Here is a 20,231-nt window from a genome sequence, read left to right as displayed (position 1 = left end):
TTTTTCTTCAGAAAAACTTACGTTATAATCGTGTAATCTTTGCTTGACATCCTGCAGAGAACTAACATTCAAAGGTTCCTGCAAAAATATTCTCCTTTCTTCAGTCCATTGAATCACCTGCTGGTACAAGGCGAGGAACCTCTGCCAGGCATCCAGAATATCGCCAACTTGATCTCGTTTCTCCTCCAAAGACGATTTTACTTGACTAATTTGATCTGTCAGATTGTCGATGGTAGATTGCACTATGTCTTTTTCATCCTGTTTGCGCGACTTTTCGATAATTGTCTTCCCATTCTTGACAACCTTATCCAGCTTATCCGTAATGCTACCAATCTCCGAGTAGATTTGCTGCAGCCTCTCGTGAAGCTGTTGAGGCGTCACCGACCGATCCTGGATCTTCAACTCAGAGTCCTTGATCCAGTTCTGCAATTCCTCCACATCAGTCAAGTAGTCGGTGCGGATGGTCCTCGCTTTTTTGAATTCCCTCTCTTTGTCCTCCATAGCTGTCACTACACCTTCAGTGAGCAATTCCAACTGATTGAGTTCCTGAGCAATGTCGGACGGTACGAGGTTCTGCGCTGCTTGGTACTTGCTCCTGAGGTCAGCCGAAAGCTGCCTCGCGTCGTTGATTCTACTCTGCACCTGCGAACTGAGCTTCCTCAAGTCCTTTTCGGTCCGCGAAAGGTCCTCGTCGAACACGTAGAAATCAATTATCTCACTCTTCAAATCTACAAGCTCACTCTTCTTCTGGGTCACGTCGCGAAGAGCTTTCTCGATTGTCGCCAAGTCTTCTCCGACTTTGACTTGCTTCTCTTTTAGGTTGTCCAAAAGCCTGGAATAAAAAAGACGGTTAATGCGTGATTAGTCCGAAGCAACGTGTTTTGATTTGGTTAGCGTGACCGCACAAATTTTGAAAGTACATCAAAAAGCACAGTGGTATTTTTAGAGGTTTGACCTCACGTAGGAGTTTTTGAACGCGGACCAAAATAACGTTTTGAGCAATCCTAGGCTTTTAATTTTAACTCGAGAATGTAAAAAATTGTATTGATTTCTAGTCAATTCGATGGAAAGGTGTGATTGTATGCTTTTGAACCTGGACATCGTTTTTGACCTATTTAATGTACAGGCTATAATAGTGAGAATGACCTATAGAACGCAAGAAGATACATAATAATACTGAGGGTATTAAAAAAAAACATAGTTTAGGGACGCTGTACTTCTTTAAGCCAACCTGTATATTTTTTTATAATTTTTTGAAGAGTGAGGCACTTCTTTCTATATAGAAATTTTTCTCGTATCCATCGTTTAGCTCTAATGTGTGAATGGTGAATTTGTAGCGACCGAATATACTCTCTTGAAACAGCTTGTAGAGGACAGTAAATAAGTATGTGTGCAATTTTTGAAATTTTAAATTTTAAAGAAAAAGACATTTCTTCTTTCTGCTATGACGGTCATTGATTAGTCGAGATGTCCTAATCATTCCGATTCCTGCAAACACAAACAAAGAATGAAAAACATATTTCAAAAATATCGGAAGTTCAAAATAAAAATCAGCTCAGCGAAGAAGCAAAAGTTCATTTAGTTTTTGAGATTTTCATGGCATAGATCTAATAATAGAGGCTACAGAGGCAGCATTAGAAGTGGATCCCCATAAAATGTTTAGTTAATGAGTCATTTAAATTACATGTAGCAATGAAAATACCGTTTTTCTTAAAAAGATCACTTATAGAAATTTTGAAATATTTGATTCAAATCAACTGGTGAGTTTTTAAAAAACGTCTCTAGGGTCATCCGAGAGTATTTCCCACTGTAGAACCAAAAAAATGCTGTTTTAACAATTGTTGTTGCCAGTGAAATTTGGACAACCTTTACAATCCCCCAGGTGCGTAATTGATCTTAAAAATCATGTGAAAAAATTACCAAATTAATTTTGTTGACTCAGGTGTTTTGCTTATAAATTGACTTAATTTTGGCTACGAAACTGTTGAGTAGACCAAGGACAAAACTGAAAAGTAAGCGATTTTCCAATACCTACAAGTTATTTTTACGACTATTTTTAACCTACACTAAAAGCACTTTTTTGGAATAGCAAACACTACTGGCGCTTGAGCGTTCAGAGGCAATGTCCAACAATGACTAATTAACATTTTCCTGCTAATTCCTCTGGCTCGAAGGATGTGGAGGCAAAAAAATTGGCAGGCTCATTATTTAACGATCTTCTAGACAGGAAAGAATTCGCTTTGCGAATTTTGGCATAAGCCTGCAGACACGTGCTTCCTCTGTCGGTCTCCGAAAACAAACATAAGGCTTAAACAGGTAAATCTTGCTGGTATAATAACTGTTCTGCTGCCTTAAATTAGCTCTGGCCGGCCAGAGTGGACGCGACGCACGGTCAAAAATAGCCCCTCAAATCACTGTAGTTGTATTCACCTCAAAATTTCGGCTTCGAAGGCAACAACCAGTTCATGTAATAATTAAAAAAGCGCACTAAAATCGCACTCGGGGGGCCTCCGAATAAATAAGGGCTCCGAGCATGAAATGAAAATCACTAAAAATGCACAGAAAACTAAATCCACCACTGTATTCGATGAGGGTGGGTCGTCGGTCGGTCGTCAGGGTTGGATCGGTACCAGGCAGTGAGAACTCCCCCTAAAAATCGAGGATTCTATCCAGCCATCCAGTATGTTCAAGGCGTGATTTTGATTTGAATTTGGGACGCCGACGACGGACGTCAGACTCGTGGCGTCGCGACGCTCGCGCGCATGACGCTAGATGCGCTTTTATTCATTTTTACATAGTCAAAGAAAAAGTTTTTCATAGTGTTAAATTTCGCGTTCATGTTAAGTTAATCAATGGCAATGATTTAGAACAAAATAAACAATTTTAAAGGGTGGAAATGCCGACGTTCTGACCTGTATTTCGGTCTTCCTTAAGGTTGAAAATACAAAACATACAGCAAAATTTAGTAAAGATAAATTTTAAAAATGGATGAACAAATTAGTTGAAATACTACAAAGCAGAGCATGCGTGCGTAAATTTGGAAAAACAAGCATCTACGAATCGTGGCTTCGTCGTAGCAGACATCAAAATTGCTGAAAACTTTTTAATTTTTAAGGCCCTCTATTTCGGTAAAGAGGAGCTTGTGGTTTATCAATGAAGGGCGCATCTTAAGTTCGTCCAGGGATTTATCCGTGTGATTACCGAACATTCTGTAAAATTACCAAATTCAGAGTTTTAGTTGAAATTTGCAATTTTGCCCGTTGCACCTCTACGCTATTCTTGTTCATGACTAGGTGGTTTTGGTAAGGTTTATTTTAGTTGCCCCGAGCAAATGGTTTCTTTGTAGCTCGTCGAAGTTCCCGCAAATACGATTTTTTAAACACAGCAAAATGCATCTATTAAACCGGTTGGTGAACATGCCATCCATTGGCACTGCGCCAAAACGGCCGCGGTTTCTAAATAAAAACGTGAAGGATTTCAGTTTTATTTACGGAACAAGAAATTATCTAATCACTTGTTTTACCTTTTAGCACAGTAAACTATAGGCTTGCATGGTGACCTTAATGTGTCTATTATTCCCATTTTCATTCCACATTCCCAAGTTGGGAGAGTTGACCATAAAAACAAAGATCAGGAATGCCGACTAATCAGATTCCGACCAAACTGGGAAAAAACGCTATCCTAGGCATATTGCAAATACTGGTCAATTTTGAGGATCTAATGAACACCTCTTGCAAAATAAAAAACGACGGTCCTGGTATATTGTGCTCGAGATCTCTCATGTATCTCCAGGATATGTGCATAGGGACCAGCAGTCCACGTGCTCGATTAGTCCCATTTTTTAGACCATTGAAACAGATAACAACGATGAATGATATAAGATAATTTATCACGATGAATATGTACTGAATCATTTGTGCCAAGTTTGTGTAAATTCTCAGTTAAACAGTTATTTTTTGTGGTAAATAAATTAGACAGTGATGAAAATACAGTTTATGTATTCTCTAAAATTACATAGAATGCCGTCTTCACCACATGAATGGCAACGTCATTTATCTATTATAGATCACACTTATAATTTCATTCCAGTAAATTTAAACTCAATTGAAAATCACGTGAAAGTGAGTGAAATATGAAAATAAAAATGACCGGATACCAGTGTGAGTGAGTGAAATAGAGAGTTATCGGAGGTGTGATAGTGAGATGTGCCCCAATGTTAAGCATTTTTAATTTATCCCAAAAGAGAAAAATAATTATTTTACGAAAAGTAGTGTGATAGTGAGTTGCAATAAAATAGTAAGTGGGAAAATATAGGCGTGAAACCTTCAAGTTTTAGTAATGATTTGGTGAACAAAATCAGTTAAGTCAAGCAACTGATTTTTGGATTGAAATTATCGAAGACCGACACGGTTAACGTAGAAAACACTGCGGATAAATGATGTCGAAAACTTCGAATTAAAAGTTGCAATGTGGTGAAGAATCTGATGAAGCTGAACCACCGTTGAGTCAGAGATGAGCGAACGACCAACCGCTTACGAGTGCATTTCAGATGATCTCAAATGGGACTATTGTGAATTTGACTTTGACCGAGAAAAACCTAAATCTTCCTTCATCCTATTTTAAGATAAGAAAGGGGATTATTTCTTCGAATTTATGATTATTCCAATTTCCGGGTTTCAGAATTTTTCGGCCTCGGCAGTCTAAAACAACTACAAAAATTTGGGAGTACCGTAGCTGAGAGAGTTATGCCAGTGTCTTATGGGAGCTTGTATGTATTTTCAGGATAGTTTTGGTTAGTTCAGGTTAGCACCTGATCCAGAGTGTTCCTAGCAAGATTCGCAAAGCGTCCGTCTGAGCGAAGACTCCTAGCATTAGAATCCTTTAACACAATTTTACGAAAATGTGTTGCTCCAGGAATGGAGTTTTCAGCAATTCGTTGATGCCAGAATTTTTTAATACATCCCTAAGTGAATTCTCCAGAATATCAGAACCCATTTTCCTTTCGCAATGACGGTTGAAAATGAAGACATTTCTAAACATCTATAAAGAAACACTGCGAACCTAATATCAATAGGTACTTTCCCCTTTTCTTAATAAATGAATCATTGTGAAATAAATGTCACGATAATTCTATAAAAATTGCTGCGAAAATTTCATTTGAGTTAACAGTGAATGTTTGTAACGAGTAGGAGTGCAAAACATATTTATAATGCTTATCCATAAAGCAAGGTCAATGCTTTGAAAATGACTGAAAATAAATAATATGTAAATTATGCCATCAGTACTATTTCGATAGCAGTCGCATTGTACTGAAGAATATTTGTCAATAATACTTAGATTTAAAAATGATCTAAACGCGTATTAATATCGGTTTAAATTGGTGAGCGTAATTACCTTTCGTATGAGCTGATTAACTGGTCCAATTTCTTAGATAATGCTGAGGCTGATTCCGGGGAACATTCTTCCAGAAACAGAAGAACTGCCTTGGAATGGTCCAAGACATCTTTCTCCTGCGATTTGAGGCTGAAGGCTTCGGTGTATAGTTCCTGAAATCAAATAAAGATTATTAGAAACGAGGATGAAGGTGGAAGAAAGACAACTAGATTCTAGTTGGCAGAAGAAGGGAATTTTGCACAAATGGGAGAATTTTGACTGTAAAGGGTGACCGACAAGAACTTGACGGTTTTGAAATGAGCTGTATAAAGTTATTTTATAAAAAAAATTAATTTTAATTCATATAATGGTTTATTATTATATGCCATTTGCTCACGTGTGAAAAATTATGTCGGGTAGATGGTGTCCCTCCGCCTGAATGCAGGTTTCCAATCTTCGCAGGAAAGCAACCATTACCTGAGCCATCAGTTCAGCGTTGATTTGAGCGACTTCTTGATGGCCCCCAAGATCACTGGACTTAAGCGCATGTGACTTTTTTATGGAGGTATATGAAAGCACATGTTAACTCTTATCAACCCCGTATATAGCCAGAATTAAAGGAGGCCATCAGGGAAGAAGTCGCTCAAATTATCGCAGAAATGATGGCTCAGGTAATGGCTGATTTCGTGCGAAGATTGGAAGCCTTTATTTAGACGGAGAGACGCCACCTACCCGACATAATTTTTACACGTCATCAAATGGCATGTAATAATAAACTATTTTATGAATTATAATTAATTTTTTTGTAAAAAGTAATTGTGTATGACTCATTTCAAAACCGCCAGGCTCCCGTCGGTCAAACTCTGTATCGAGATTTGTAATAAAAGAAAATTGCGACGTAGAGAAATATTTTGCGAGTTTTATGTGAAACTTTAGGAAATGCAACAATGATTCATTTTCGAAATTTGTTACTCATTATTTGCCTTCACTGAAAAGCGTTTCCTGACAAATGCTATTTGCCAGGAAGCGTTTTCTAAACAAATTTTTGATTACAATAATAGACAATCAAGCCAACATCAAAACATGATTATATCCATGAATATTGTTTGGCGACCGCATAATAACCGATAAATGACGCCTCACATCTTATCAAAATCTCACAACCTACTTTTATTATGCCCGATTTATTTACGATTAAATAACAGCGTTTAAGCTATTTACCCAGATGGATAATTTCTAAAATTAGCACTTGCATATTAAATTGATAACGAATTTTTATCGATAAATTTGTGGAAATCCCTTATTTTCAAGCACAATTTCGACGCTCGGACATGAAAAATTATATTCACCAACTTACCTCAATTTGGGTCTGTGTGGAGACCACATGATCTTTATTCCTAACCACCTGATCAATGTGTTTAGTTCGGTCTTCAATCCCTGAAAGGGAGCGCTCAAAGTTCTGCAATTTCCCCTCGAAACTGCCCCAGACGTCTGCTAATTTAGTGAGACTGTCTTTTCTGCCCTCCAAGTTGGAAACCAGGGTGGACCATTCTTTGGTCACCTAAAAAAACACCATAGTGGCGATGTGAGTGTATTCAGGCTACTTCTGCGTTCTTTCTATCTTACTTCAACGGATTGCTTCTGGATCTGTGCGCGATTGTGTTCATCTGCCTCCTTTGACAACTCTGAAATTCTCGTATGAAGCAAATCCAGCTCACTCGCTTGGTTCTGGAATAGAGAATTTAGGTACTTTAGCTCTATGAATATTCGTTGTGCAATGCACGGTTCCGCCTGTGTTTCTCTAGTTTAATTCCTCGAGTTATTAAAAATCCCCGAAGTTAACCGCAATGCAGGTGTCGTAAGCTCTACATGACTTCATGTCCGGAAATTTAAGGTAATGCCTATGAATGATTAAAGGGGCGCCTAAGATTAATGTAACGATGTTTGCATTATTCATCAAAAGCCAAAGGGTTAGGATCGTCACCGCGTTGTTTTAACGTTGACTCATTTGAATATTTCACAATTCAACCTGAGAGTTGCTTTTTAGTCTTCAGGAAACCCAATCAAAGGAGCTTTAAAATACATCGAACTTTCTTCAATGAACTTACGCAAAGACGTAGCGATGCCGCATTATCACTAATCTTATCAGTTGCCTGCATTTCCATCCCTTTTCTTCATTATTATTCCAAAAAACAAACTTCCAAATGCACAATGTCTAACGGAAATGTAAGAAAAATTCACACTGTAAAAATCACTATCATCACTTAGAATCAACAGACATCCGCTAATGAGCGTAATGTAAACGCAACTAATTGCGATCCGACGTCCTTGTTGTTCCAGCGTTGAATGCATATGGTTCTCGACTGTATGTGGTATCAATGAGGTAATCAGGCTCGAAAAACATTATGGTATGATATCATCACTTGGTTCGGTTTGGTTGTTCACCTTCCAAGGTGTTTCGGGTTACCAGGCGACCGTAGCCGGCTGATGGTTCCGGTCTGGCCGTTCTCAAGTAGTGAAAGTGGTAATAATAATTGGAAAAGTTGGAGATAGTTTTCGATAGAAATTAATGGCAGAAGTTGATTAAATTAGATTATAAGAATTATTTCATCATAAGTGAGTGACAGGAGGGGATAATCCGCATTATCGCCATGAAAAATATCCTTAAATATGGGATTTGTTTGATAAGAGGACTTATTGTTTCGTGGAAGAAAAATCCCCCAGAAGTGACAAAACAAATTAAGTTTTATTAAAAATCCGAAGGGAAATTTCTGAAGTGGTAGGTATCTTCATCTTTCACCTCTTAGTGCCGGTGCTTTAATGTCTTACATCTCAAGCAACTTGCAGTTAAGGCTAACTGTTGCACAAGTGTTGCATGCGGCTTTTTTCTAAGATCAACAATTTGAAAAACACTTCGTCTGCTAGTTAGTTGTTAACTGGCAGCTGTCGCTCCCTAACTGGACATCGAAAAAACGGTCCTAAAACTTTAAGATATTCTGATAATTGAGGAAAGAAAGCAGCAGATTGCGAAAGATCAATTTTTGAATGAAACTTATACAGCGGTTCACGATCAGTTATGGAAATAACATTAATGGGAAAAACGGCCTTTCAGTCCGCAAATGTCTGAAGTAAAGTGATTTTACCGCCTACTTATCCGAAAAAAGTTACATCCTTCATTAAACAGAAATATCTTTGTGGTCGATTACTGAGTAACCACAAATGGTGCCAAATTAATGAAGCTTGAAGGGAAATGTTTCGAATTTAAATGACAACAAAATTGCCTACATTGGACACTAAATATTTGAATCCATTCAAATCCACAGCCCAAAAGCTTCCGGCACTTCAAACAAATATTTTCTAACTAAAAGCCCAACCAAAACACTCACCTGAATATCATTAATCGCATGCGTGATCTTCTGAATATTGAACTGCAACCCGGCCAAGGTAACCACTGGTTCGTCGCTGAACTTCGACCGAGCAATAAGGGCCTTCACTTTTTCCAAAGCCTTCAGATAGCCCTTCCACATCAACGCGTCCTGTTCCAGCTGAGCTTTCTGAGACTTAGCGGAATTCACTGTGTTCTTAAACGTTTGCGTATGATGCTGCTGCTCACGACTCAATTCCTCTTGCTCATACGGAGTCAAACTGGGCCATATCTTGTCAGCTGCCTGTTGAAGGCCATGGAAAGCTATCTCTTTAACGCCTGATTCGGCTCCGAAGAAAATCTTGTGCTCTTCTAGATCGGTGAAGATGTTCTCGAAGTCTACGCCGTCTTTGTGGAGGTTCAACCGAGAGTCTGCCTCCTTGATCCAGGCATAAAGTTTTTCTTTGAGTTGATCGTATTCTTCTCTGAATTTTTTGTTGTCTTCCAGGTATTTAGCCTGCTCCTGCAGCTCCCTAGGAAGGGAATTAATTAAGGAGTTGGCCTCGGAAAGCTGTTCCTGCAGGGAGCCTGGCAAAGTATCATCGTTCTTGACACTGTCTTGAATCTTCTTCAGTTTATCCAGATGATCGTTGACGTCTTTGTTTAACTGCTCATGTTTGTTGATTTCTTTATTAACACTTGCAATGTCTCTGCTGAGCAGAGGTCTAGATTTGACACTACCTTCATTAGTGTGCAGCCAATCTAGGATTTCCTCAAGTTCTGAAGCCAATTTCTTGTACTCAGCAGCAGTATTTTCGTGCTCCTGTCTCTGCTTTTCTACAGCTTTCCTTAGGTTATTAAGTGATTGTTTGAGCGTTTGCAACTGCTCAGTGATCTCGTTTCTGTCCTGCACGTTACAATCTTGAGCAATCTGAAGTCCTTTATCAGTAGCTGAAGCATGCAATGCTTCGCATTCCTGGATTTTTATAATAATGTCATCATACTTCTTGATTTTTTCCTCGATACTTCCTCCAGTCTTCTCAACATCTCTGACGATTTCCGTGTATTTGGTAATAAAGGTCATGATTTCAGTTATCAGTGCCAAGTACTGTTCTCTCAACAAAAGTAGTTGTTTCAACTTGGATATTTGGTCTTCGATAGACTTTATTAGGTCTTCTTGCATATTCAATATCACTTGTAATTCTGTAGCATTGGCGCCGGGTACAGTGCTAAGCTTGGATTTATCAGCTTTTATATCTTTGAGAATTCTCTCATAAGCTGAAAGAACGTTCTGCACATCCTCAACTCGAGAGCCCAAAGGCTTGTTCAACTCATGTAATTGGTTTTGTACTTCTTTGACAAAAGCCAGGCTTTCAGCAAGCCTAGCTTGTGCCTCTTTGATTTGCTGGATGTTACGTCTTAAGTCTTCAGTTCTCTCCTTGATCACTGCATCAATTCTATTGTGACGCTCTTTGAGGTTGTTCAAGGTCTCTTTAAGAGTGATTTTATCCGAGTCGCTTATGGTAGGCAATATGGCTTTGCCTTGCTCCGAAATTTTTTCTATATCCTTTCCAACTTGTTGAGAGTTTTTAATGAGCTTTTCATACTTTGCCAGCTGTTCATCCAGAACTTCTAGGCTGGATAATCGTATGTCTGTAGAGGTAGCAACCTCAGCTTCTTTAAGCCAGTTTACCACTTTATCGATATCCCCTTCGAATTGTTTCCTTCCTTGCAGCAAATCAGTGAGTGCTTCCAACTTCAGTTTAGATTCTTGAGTAAGACCGTTATACTCCTCCTGAACCTCGTCGAGGAGGTGCTGCAATCGCTCTTTATCACCTTCATCGCAATCCTTCAAAATGCTATTACCAGCATTGAGTAAATTCTTAAGGTCAGCTTCGCTGAACTGTTTTATCTGACCATCATATGCCCTATGCTGAACAATTTCCTTCTCAACTTGGTTGGCCTGAAGCGGTAAATAACCGCTCAATTTCCGAACCTCAGAATTTTTGTTCTTGAGCCATGTTTTCGCTTTAAGCAAGTCAGCCTCAAAGTTGCATCGAGTTTCAGCTGCAGAGTTGAGTCTAGCGATTTCCTGTTTAATTTTGTTAACCAAATCTGCCTGCTCACCACCAAGGTTCTTAAGAGAGCTCTCCAATTCGCTATATTCAGAAGGTTCTAGCTCATTAGACATATCATTCACACGTTTTAAGAGGGAGTCCTTGAGGATGACTTTGTTTTCAGCATCCTTGAGGAGGTCTTTTAAAGAATTTAAACCTTCCTCAACTTTATAGCTTTCCATGCTAATCGGTTTGGTTTTCTGCAAGTCATTAAACTTGTCCTTTACCCAGTTTCTGGCCTCATCAATTTCAGTTTTAGCTCCATCAATCCCCTTCCTGGTCATTTCCAAGACTTGGGCCTTCCTCTGAAGCTTCTTGGAGATGTCGTTATATCTTCTATCAGCAGATTTTACTTGTTCTTCTACTTGTTGAGAATCTAAGTTGTGTACAATATCAGTAACTCGTGAGGCCAGCCTCTTGAGCTCCTCCATTCTAGGAAGACCTAATTCATCAAATTCTTCTTGAATTTCTGCCAAAGCGGCCTGCTTTTGTTGGCAATTGAGACCAGAGCCTTTATCTACAGCATCAATTCTCTTGTTCAAATTGTCGAACCATGTATTAATGGCCTGCAGCTGCTGCTTGTACTGGTCGATGATTTCCTGTTTTGCCTGTTTGTCTGCAATAACGGACATTAGGTTTTTTTCCAATTTATCCAAGGATTTGGACAATGTCTCGTCAGCTCCGCTAGGACCAGAAAGCTCAGTGGTCAATTGATTTCTGCGCTGGGTTATGTTGGCTAGAAGCTCATTCATGGCATTCAGGTCTTGTTTAGCAGCATCAGCTCTCAGTTTATTAGGTCGATTCTTCCATTCCTTGACTGCATCTTCTTGTTTTTCAATCCAGCTTTTGAGCGCACCTTTTTGCTTCTCTACTTCTTCAAGTTGAGTGATTGATGATGAGAGGTCGCTGAGGTGAGCTTGGACCTGCAAATTAATAAAAAGCAAATTAATCATCAATAAGTCTTAAGTTTGGTATACATTACACTCAATCACTGATAAGCTTGTTCTCCAATATAAATTCAGCAAAAAATCATGCATAACAAACGAAATTTGAAGTCAACTTTAAAATAGTTATTTACTAATAATACAGACCATTTAACACGTATTAGGTACGACACTTTTCCTACGAGTGCATGTGTATAAACTATCTTTCCTCCCGTAAGTCAACTTAAGCATTAACATGGAGTAAAATCTGTATATGCACACATGCGCTGAAAATTTCTTCTCCCCGTTTATGTCAATGACATTGACACGATGTCGAATACCCATAAAAAACTTTAACAGTGACATATGTCGCTTTGATGTACGTGCTATAATATGCTGCTGTCAACTCATAGATATGTGCGATAAAGCCACTTATCTCACGCCTGTTCGTAACTTTTTACCGCACATATGATTATCCAAAAATAGATTTAATTGTCCAAGTGTTGCTTTTAGTTGAACCGTTTCAAAGAAATCTAGTTGACTGTAAATCTCATTACTCAGTTTAATTACTTACCATATAACATTTTTAAGCAGTTTTAGGATACTAACCTTATTGATCTGAGATTCAATTCTGTAAACGAAACCTCCGGTAAAAAGCTGATCCAAAAGCAACTTCAGCCTGCTGTGTGAGTCTTCTGAACTTGCCGATCGCTTGTAAGTCTAATAATGGTGTTCGCAAAGCAAACAAGCAGTGCACAATTAAACAAAAACAAAACGTAACGTGTTAAAAAGCAAACTACTTAACGCCACAACAATGCAAATCAACGAAACTCACTTGATCAATGAGGTCTTCCAGACGAGCCCTGCATTCCAGCTCCTTAATAGGAACTGGGGGAGGTAATGCATCCTTGGGGCTGCTGGGTCTGCTGATGGAGGCTGTGGCATCTTCACAGGCTTGAACTGCAACTGCAAGTTTGTTTTTTTCTGCTTGCAGCTTTCCATGGAGGGACTGAAAGATATTTTATAACGTTAGCTCCGTCTTCTAAGACCAATATTCTACATACTTTAGCAATTTCTAGTGCCTCGTTGGCCTCATTGAGGCTGTCAATGGGCCTGTCCAATTCTTGATCCACAATCGGTTCGTATTCGTCCAAGTTCTGCATGATGCTCTCAAGGGTATCTTCATATTGTTTGAACTTGGCCAAAGAGTCTTCAAGTCTGCTTTTGATTTGCAGTGCAGTTTGTAAGAGTGAGTTGTAGCTGTCTTGGACGTTGTCTAGCTGTCTTTCGATGTTGTCTTTGACTGCAGGGGCTTGCCCCACGTATTTGTCAATAAGGCTGTTGCCCTTATCCTTAACATCGTCTATTACACTGCGATAATTCTGGATATCCTTCAACAGCACTTCGTGTTGGGCAATTTGCTCTTCTGTTTGCTCTCTATTGGTGATGTAGAGAGAGTTGTGGGCCATTAATTGGAAGGAGACTTGCAGCAGCCACTTCTCAGTGTCTTGTAATTTTTGTTGATAGATTATGTATTCCTGTAGCTCCGCCTCTACATCATCCTGTAGACTCTTGCAGAGCGACGAAACAGACTCAAAACGAACTTCTAGGTTTGATATTTGCAGTAACACCTCAGGCTGCTCAGACAATGCACTCAGTTCCCTGGCTTCGATACTAATTCTATTCAAATCCTCCCTCTTCTTCGAAATCTCATCTTGTAGATGTTTGTATCTCTCCAACACCGTTTTCATCTCACTCAATTCCCCTTTGGTATTCGGAACTTTAGCCAAAGATTTCTCTACTCCACTCAACCACTTCTGCAGCGCACTAACAGCCTCATTGAAACCGGCCCATCTAGTCAAAGCAGCCTTCAATTTGGCTTCAATAGATTTTGATTCCATGTTCAATTGGTCCCAGCTATTTCTTAGAGCAGTAGTGCTTTCACGCAGCTCATTTTGCTTATCTGAAGTGGCAGTATTGATGACTTTAGCAAAAGCATCCTGCAGAGTTGAAAGCAGCTTCTGTCCTTCATCTAAACTTGCAGAAAGTAATTGGACCTTTACCAGCTTGGCCTTAACATCTGATTCACTGCCAATATCCACGCATTCTTGCAAAATTGCGTGTTTAGCTTTCAGCCATTCATCCAAAATGATTTTAGCATTGAGAAATTCTGTGTGATCTGAAAGATTTTTCTCTACTTTGGAGACGAGACTCTGGGCGTCGGTGAGGAGATTGGTGTAAGCCGATTGTAGCTGCACAGTTTTGTCACGCACCCAGTTTACTGCACTCAGCTCCATGAGGATTTCGCAAGAATCTGAGAGGGTCTCCAAATTTGGCTTCAAAGCCTCTATTTCAGCCAGTAAAGCCTTACAACGCTCCAAGTCTTCAGGTTTCTTATTATCTCTACTTCTCTCTGTTTCAACTTGACTGCTAAATTGCTGGATGCTTTTGTCAGCAGCATCGCTGTTGCTCTTAAAGTCCTTCCAGGCCTCCTTACACTTACCCAGATTCTTCTTAACTTCATTGCAAATATACTGAAGCCCTTCCCACTCAGAATTGATCTGCTCTATTTCATCTCTAATGGTGTCTTTGCCTTCTTCCCCTGTGGTTTTCATCACATTAATGCTCATTTTGATGGTTTTGTTTACCAAGTCGTCCAATTCTCCTAAGTTACTAGTAATTTGCTCAGCTTTAGCTTCTTTTTCGATGATTTGCGGCAGTTCGTCTTGAAGATTTGAGCAAGATTGGATATCGAGCTGCAACCGCCTAATCCATTCCACAGCTTTGTTGTAGGATGTTTTGTACTGATCGTGCTCTTCAACTTGCACTTCCAAATCTGAAACTGCCTTCTGCAACTTCTCTCTCATGTCCTCATACCTCTTCGTGACCCTTTCTATTTCTTCATCAAGAATACTATTATCTTCCTGGTTCTTGGATTGTAGTTTCTCAAGCAAACCATTGTTAGTAGTGATTTCTTTTTGCACTTGCTTATATTTCTCCAGTTTGGCTTTCTTCTCATGGAGCTCATTGGCGTAAAGATCGTCAAACTGTATCTGATTTTCTTGGTCTTGTAGCCAATCCAAAAACTGGCTCAGAAGCTTCTGCCCTTCCTCCAGCTGACTAGCTCTAGCTTGCAGTTTATTCCTAAGGTCATTCACGTCATTGATCAACTTCTCCATGTCCTGCTTCAAATTGTCTGTATCCTCTTGGATTTTACCAGCCCCAGATTGCTCAGTGTTCATAATGACTCGTTCCTTCAATTCATTTATGTAGCGGAGAGTGTTCTGGCCCTGCTCAATTGAAGTTCGAATGTTCTTGACTACCAGCAGTTTATTGTTGATTTCAGCTAAAGTACTGGGGATATCAGTACAGCCATTGAGTTTATCCCGGGTTCTATCTATCCAGTCTTGGCACTCTTGATATAGAGCACTGTGCTGTTGATGTTCTTGATAATAAAGCTCCAGTCTCCTCATGATTTCTTTTGCCATGGAGAGGATTGCGTTATATTTAGTGGAAAGCTGCATAATTGCGTTACTAACACGCGAATCTGCACATGTTTCTAAGAGCTGTTGTGCTTTCATGTTGAGTCTGTCTAACTCTGATTGCCAGTCAAAGAGGGTTTGCAGGTGCAGCTGAAATTGTTCCAATACAGCTCGTTTTTCTTCTAGACTGTCCTGCAGCTTATTGAAGGACTGCACAATTTTCTCCTGTTGGCCGAGCCATTTCAAGGCATCCTGGAATTGTTCTTCGTATTCTGTCCACTTAACAATGCCATTCTCTAGAAGACTTTTGATGTTACCTAGTTGCTCAACATAGTTGTCAAACTCATCTTGGAGCAGAGCAACTTCCTCTTCAATAATTTCCTTGTCTACATCATCAGCATCCTGGCATGCCTTATCTCCTTCTTCTAAAGCAGTTTCCAGTTTTTTCTGTCCGGTAGGAAGTTCGTTGTGCAATATTTTTACTTGCGATAGCTTGCTTCCTAAAGATTCCTTGTCTCCCATGGGTTCAGCACATTTTCCAAGCTTCTCCTTAGCTAGGCGAATCCATTGCACAAAATCATTAGCAGCATCTACAAAAGCTTGATGCTGTTCTACTGTAGCTTTTTGTTTAGCGTATATCTCTTGAGCTTGTTTGGTTAAAGTTTCGTATTTGGATGAGATTTCTGAGGCTGGAGCCGCTTGCTTCAAGTCCTCAGCCTTGGATGTCACTGACTGGATCATTGGTTCGAAGGAAACTATGTCTTGAACAATACTACCTGTCTCCCTTAAAGTTGCCTTTCGCTCTCCAATTGGAAGAGCGCTGAGTCCTCCTTGACCTTTCACTTTCACGGCCTTCGGCTCTGTAACTTGCTGCAATTTCGCTTCTCTCTCAGAAATCCATTGCTGCAACTGATTATAAGAGCTATCATAATCGGCCCATTGCAGCAGTGCTGTTTCTAAGTTAACTTTCAATGTAGACATTTTCTTTACTATCCTCTCCCAGTCGCTCTGAACCTCTTTGATTTCGTCATTGATTGCATCTCTTCCATCAGATCTGGTGTTACGCAATACTTTTTCTCCGCAATTTACTGTGGCATGAACCAAGCTCTGTCCTTCCTCTCTCTTGCCTATCAAGTTTTGGATTTGGTCTAAATGCTGCTGCAAGTTATCTTTGTTGCTATTGGAAATTGCCTCAGAACACTCAGAAATTATGTCTCGCGCCTTGTCAATCCAATTGCGAGCTTTCTCCAAATTTCCTACATAGTCTTTGTGTTGCTCATAGTTAGTTTCCACTTTTTTGAGAACGTCCTTTGCCGTATTTAACTCTACCTGGTATCGAGAATTGAGCTGCTGCAGCTGATTGTTCACGTGAGTCTCTAGGGGAGATTTGAGCAGAGTTTTGGCAGAGTCGTTGAGCTTATCGATCTGACCTCTGCCATCGACAAGTTTCTGAAGGATGTCTTTGACGTCCTTCACTTGTTTTTCTTTTTCGTCCAAAGTAGAAGACAACGCGATTTTTTGATTTTTGATCAAGATTGAGATTTGTTGCAACCAATCGGAGATTTTTTCGAATTCATCTTTGTAATCGCGCCAGTGCACTAGGACCACTTCAAGTTGTTCGCGTTGTTGTTTTAAGTCTGAAAAGTTATACTCTAAGAAAATTGTTTTTATTATTGAAAATTCGTAATTATAGCAAAATAACCTCGAATTGACTTTCTCAGTGTTGCGACACTGACTTTTTTAACATAATTTCCAAATTATTAAGCATAAAATGATTTTTTACAATATATGAATCAACTTACCTTTGAATAGTCGCTCAAAGCTCTCCCTTAATGCCCTTATTTCATTCTTAATAGCTTCTTGGCCTGGAGCGTTGGTATTAGGAATCACCACCTGAGCAGTATGCTCCAAATTCTCCAGCAGCACTTCCCCTTGAGCCTGCTTGTTCAGCAAATGATCCAAAGGCCCTGAGAATGTCTCAATTGACAATTTATCTCCAATAGGCCTTTGTTTTAGCTGAGGCACTTTCTCTTGCGCTCTAGTCATCCAAACTTGTACTTCCTCATAAGCTTCTTTATAGGCCTTATGGTCTTTATACTGCTGTTCCCTATCATGCAGAAGCTTCTGAATTTTCTGAAATATATCATCGAATCTGTCAAGCATTTCTTTCGCTTTAACTGCAGCCTCCTCTGAGCTCTTGCTCTTTAGAATATCGGCGGCTTGAGTTTTAAGAGCATCTACTTCGATCTTCTCGCATCGCACCTTTTCTTCTAAGGATTTAATCCTGTCTAACTGAGTTTTCTTTTCTGAAGCAGTTGCTAAAAGTTGACTTAGATCGTTATACTGAGACTCCAGATTTTCGATCTTTTTATCCAATGCATTGATTTCCTCTAAAAGTCCTGCCCATTTGCGCAAAGCTTCTTCGATCAATGCTTTAGTTTCAATCATGTTTGTGGCAATATTAGACCATTCACTCTGCAAATTAGCCAAAGTGTGATTGATGGCATCGTGACCTTCCGGAGCAGTGTTAGCCAAAACGCTTTGCGCTAGCTCTACCAGTTTCTGAATAGTGGTAAAACCTTCTTCTTTATTCAGAATCAGGCCTTGAATGGTCTCCAATTTGCTTTCTAGTTCCTTTTGTGTGGCAGTTTGTACAGCTGCACAGTAGGAAAGTTTACTATTCAAATCCTGAAGCCAATGCTCACACTGTTCCACCTCATTGTTGAAGCTGTGGTGCGTATGGACATACTGTTGCCATCTAGAAGTTTGTTCCTTGACTTTCTGGCATATCTGCTGATATTTTACTCCAAGTTCGGAGACTTGCGAAGGCCTGTTGGAGAATCCTTGGTTCAACTGCTGAATTCTTTCAGTTACTTGATCAATCTCAAGTTCCTTCGCTTTAATTTCGCCTTGCAAGTTCTTCAGTACTCCCAGCTGTTTTTCCTTTTCGGGCAGCGTTGGTTTTAAGTCGATGGAATGCAACTTGCTATCAGTCTCTTTCAGCCATGCCAAACAGCCGTCTCTAAGTTTCTCATATTCTTGCCAATTTTGAAGTTTGGCCTCCAATTGGGTGATTGCCTTTTCGATGTTGGACACAAGGGCCACCCATTGCTGTTGGGTGGTGTCTACTTGACTACGAATGTTAGATTGTCCGTGATCTATGGTATTTGGTATAACTTGGTCGGATAATGATTTGACGTTGGCTAATTTTATTTCATCTTCTTCTATTGATACTGCTAGTTTCTGAAAATTGAATCAAATTAAATTTGAGGGGTACCACTTCTAATCTATTTTAACTTACTTTAAGCCTCTCCAAATTGGATAACAGTGAAACTCTTTCCAAATTAATGTCTCCCCATAAAATGACTGAAGCCTCCTTCGAGTCTACCCATTCACTGATTTCCTGCACCGCCTTGTCAAACCGCTGATGATCGCTCACAATCTGTTCATACCTCTCCACGAAATTCTGAGCTCTCTTCACCATTCTTGCATGATGATCAGCAATACCACGTATTTCTTTTTCAATATGCTCGTTCTTTTCTGGGAGATGTTCCACTTTGCTGCGCAAATCCACGACGTTTTGTTGATGACTGGTGACGTCGTGCAGCAAGCTTCTATAAACCTGCAGCTGCTGCTTCTTTTCTTCCAGGGTGGCCCTCAGCTCGATCTCCTGAGGAAGAAGTTTCTCTATTTCTTTGCCCCATCGCTCCATTGATTGTAGACTGTTATCGAACTCTGACCAAATGTTGAGCTTAGACTTCAAGTCTCTGTCGGTTAGACTGATTTCATCGAAGAGGGAATCGAAGGCTTGTTGCAACTCTTCTAGCTGATGGGCTACGATTTCTCTACCTTCAGGAGAAGTGGCGGGATATAATTTCTCTCCAGCTTCAATAGTACCATTGAGGAGTAGAGAGGAGCTGGTTTTCTGTGCTAACAGGTCCTCTATGATCTTTGCTTGGTCGGACAGAGTGACTTGAGTGGCGTTTTTCATAGTTTCCTGACTAGCATCAAACCTAGAAAATTATTACCAAATATTTTATGACTGCACAGCTACTTAACCCAATGATTCATACTTCGCCCTAGCACTTGCCAGCCATCCTAAGCACTGCTTATATTTCTCATTATAGGTTTTATGGTCTGTATAAGCCTGTTCACATTTCTTAACGATTTCCTTGGTAGTGCCCTGCACCGACTGGAACCTGGAGGTGATTTGTTGGATGCTGATGGAAATTCTGGTGTCGCCACTGGTTAGAACCAGTTCAGTTGAATCGTCGGAGATTTTATCAAAATTGGTTTTGTTTTGCTTCAGGTTAGTGATGAGAGCCTACAATTTCCAATTCAAGTCTAAGTTAAATGCGTTTATGAGGGTGTACATCAATTTCGCTTTAATTATTGAGGAATATTTAAAACCATCACCTGGAAGAAATTCTGGAAGGAACAAAGAAACATAGTGAGTTAGAAAGATGTGGAGGCATGACATTATACTGTGAGTTAAATAAAGTAACAGACAAGACTTCTGTATTTGTGAAAATAAGACAGAATAGAGGCCAAGACTGGATAGTTGTGACTTTGTCTTACTTGCTTGAGACGATCTCCAATGCGAATATACTCTTTAAGCTCCTGAGCAAAAGCCTCTAGGGATTTTGATAAAATCTAAAGGAGAAGCAGTATGTTAAGATTCGCTATCATATGCCAGTTAATATTTCAATTTTAGCCTCGAAAAAAAAAGAAATATGAGGCAAAATGTGGTCTCTTTAGTAACTTCATGATTGGTTTTATTGAACTAAATTTGAAATGCCGAAGTCATTATAATCAAGAAAAATATAATCTAAAGTTGGCCCCAAAAGACGCTCAAAACTCTAATCGACCTCATATAACCTTAACTAGCATAGAAAAATTACTAAATCATTAAAAATTACTGAAAATTCTAACACCTTAGCTGAAGACCAAGACCAAAACCAACCTGAATTTT

At 39.6% G+C, this 20,231-nt stretch overlaps 1 protein-coding gene across 7 annotated transcripts in view; it reads right to left on the bottom strand.

The window, feature by feature from the left end:
- The window catches only part of Msp300 (Muscle-specific protein 300 kDa), a 116,559-nt gene that overhangs the window by 50,080 nt on the left and 46,248 nt on the right, over positions 1-20,231 (bottom strand). For 2 of the 7 annotated variants that reach the window (XM_066396850.1, XM_066396854.1), the window contains 12 exons: positions 19,838-19,912; positions 19,333-19,583; positions 18,561-19,272; positions 17,062-18,502; positions 12,842-16,896; positions 12,613-12,786; positions 12,387-12,497; positions 8,760-11,777; positions 7,000-7,101; positions 6,731-6,934; positions 5,395-5,546; positions 22-832 (listed from right to left, as the gene is read on the bottom strand). In XM_066396850.1, coding sequence (XP_066252947.1) covers positions 22-832; positions 5,395-5,546; positions 6,731-6,934; positions 7,000-7,101; positions 8,760-11,777; positions 12,387-12,497; positions 12,613-12,786; positions 12,842-16,896; positions 17,062-18,502; positions 18,561-19,272; positions 19,333-19,583; positions 19,838-19,912 — 11,106 coding nt within the window. Of the gene's footprint in view, positions 1-21; positions 833-5,394; positions 5,547-6,730; positions 6,935-6,999; positions 7,102-8,759; positions 11,778-12,386; positions 12,498-12,612; positions 12,787-12,841; positions 16,897-17,061; positions 18,503-18,560; positions 19,273-19,332; positions 19,584-19,837; positions 19,913-20,231 lie in introns of those variants that run through there. The other 5 variants (XM_066396857.1, XM_066396852.1, XM_066396856.1 and 2 more) reach the window with 4 other exon arrangements.

Source organism: Euwallacea similis, chromosome 14 (assembly GCF_039881205.1).
Source record: "Euwallacea similis isolate ESF13 chromosome 14, ESF131.1, whole genome shotgun sequence".
NCBI lineage: Eukaryota > Metazoa > Arthropoda > Insecta > Coleoptera > Curculionidae > Euwallacea > Euwallacea similis.
The sequence above is the reverse complement of the archived record's forward strand: the minus strand, read 5'-3'. Positions and strand labels throughout refer to the sequence as shown.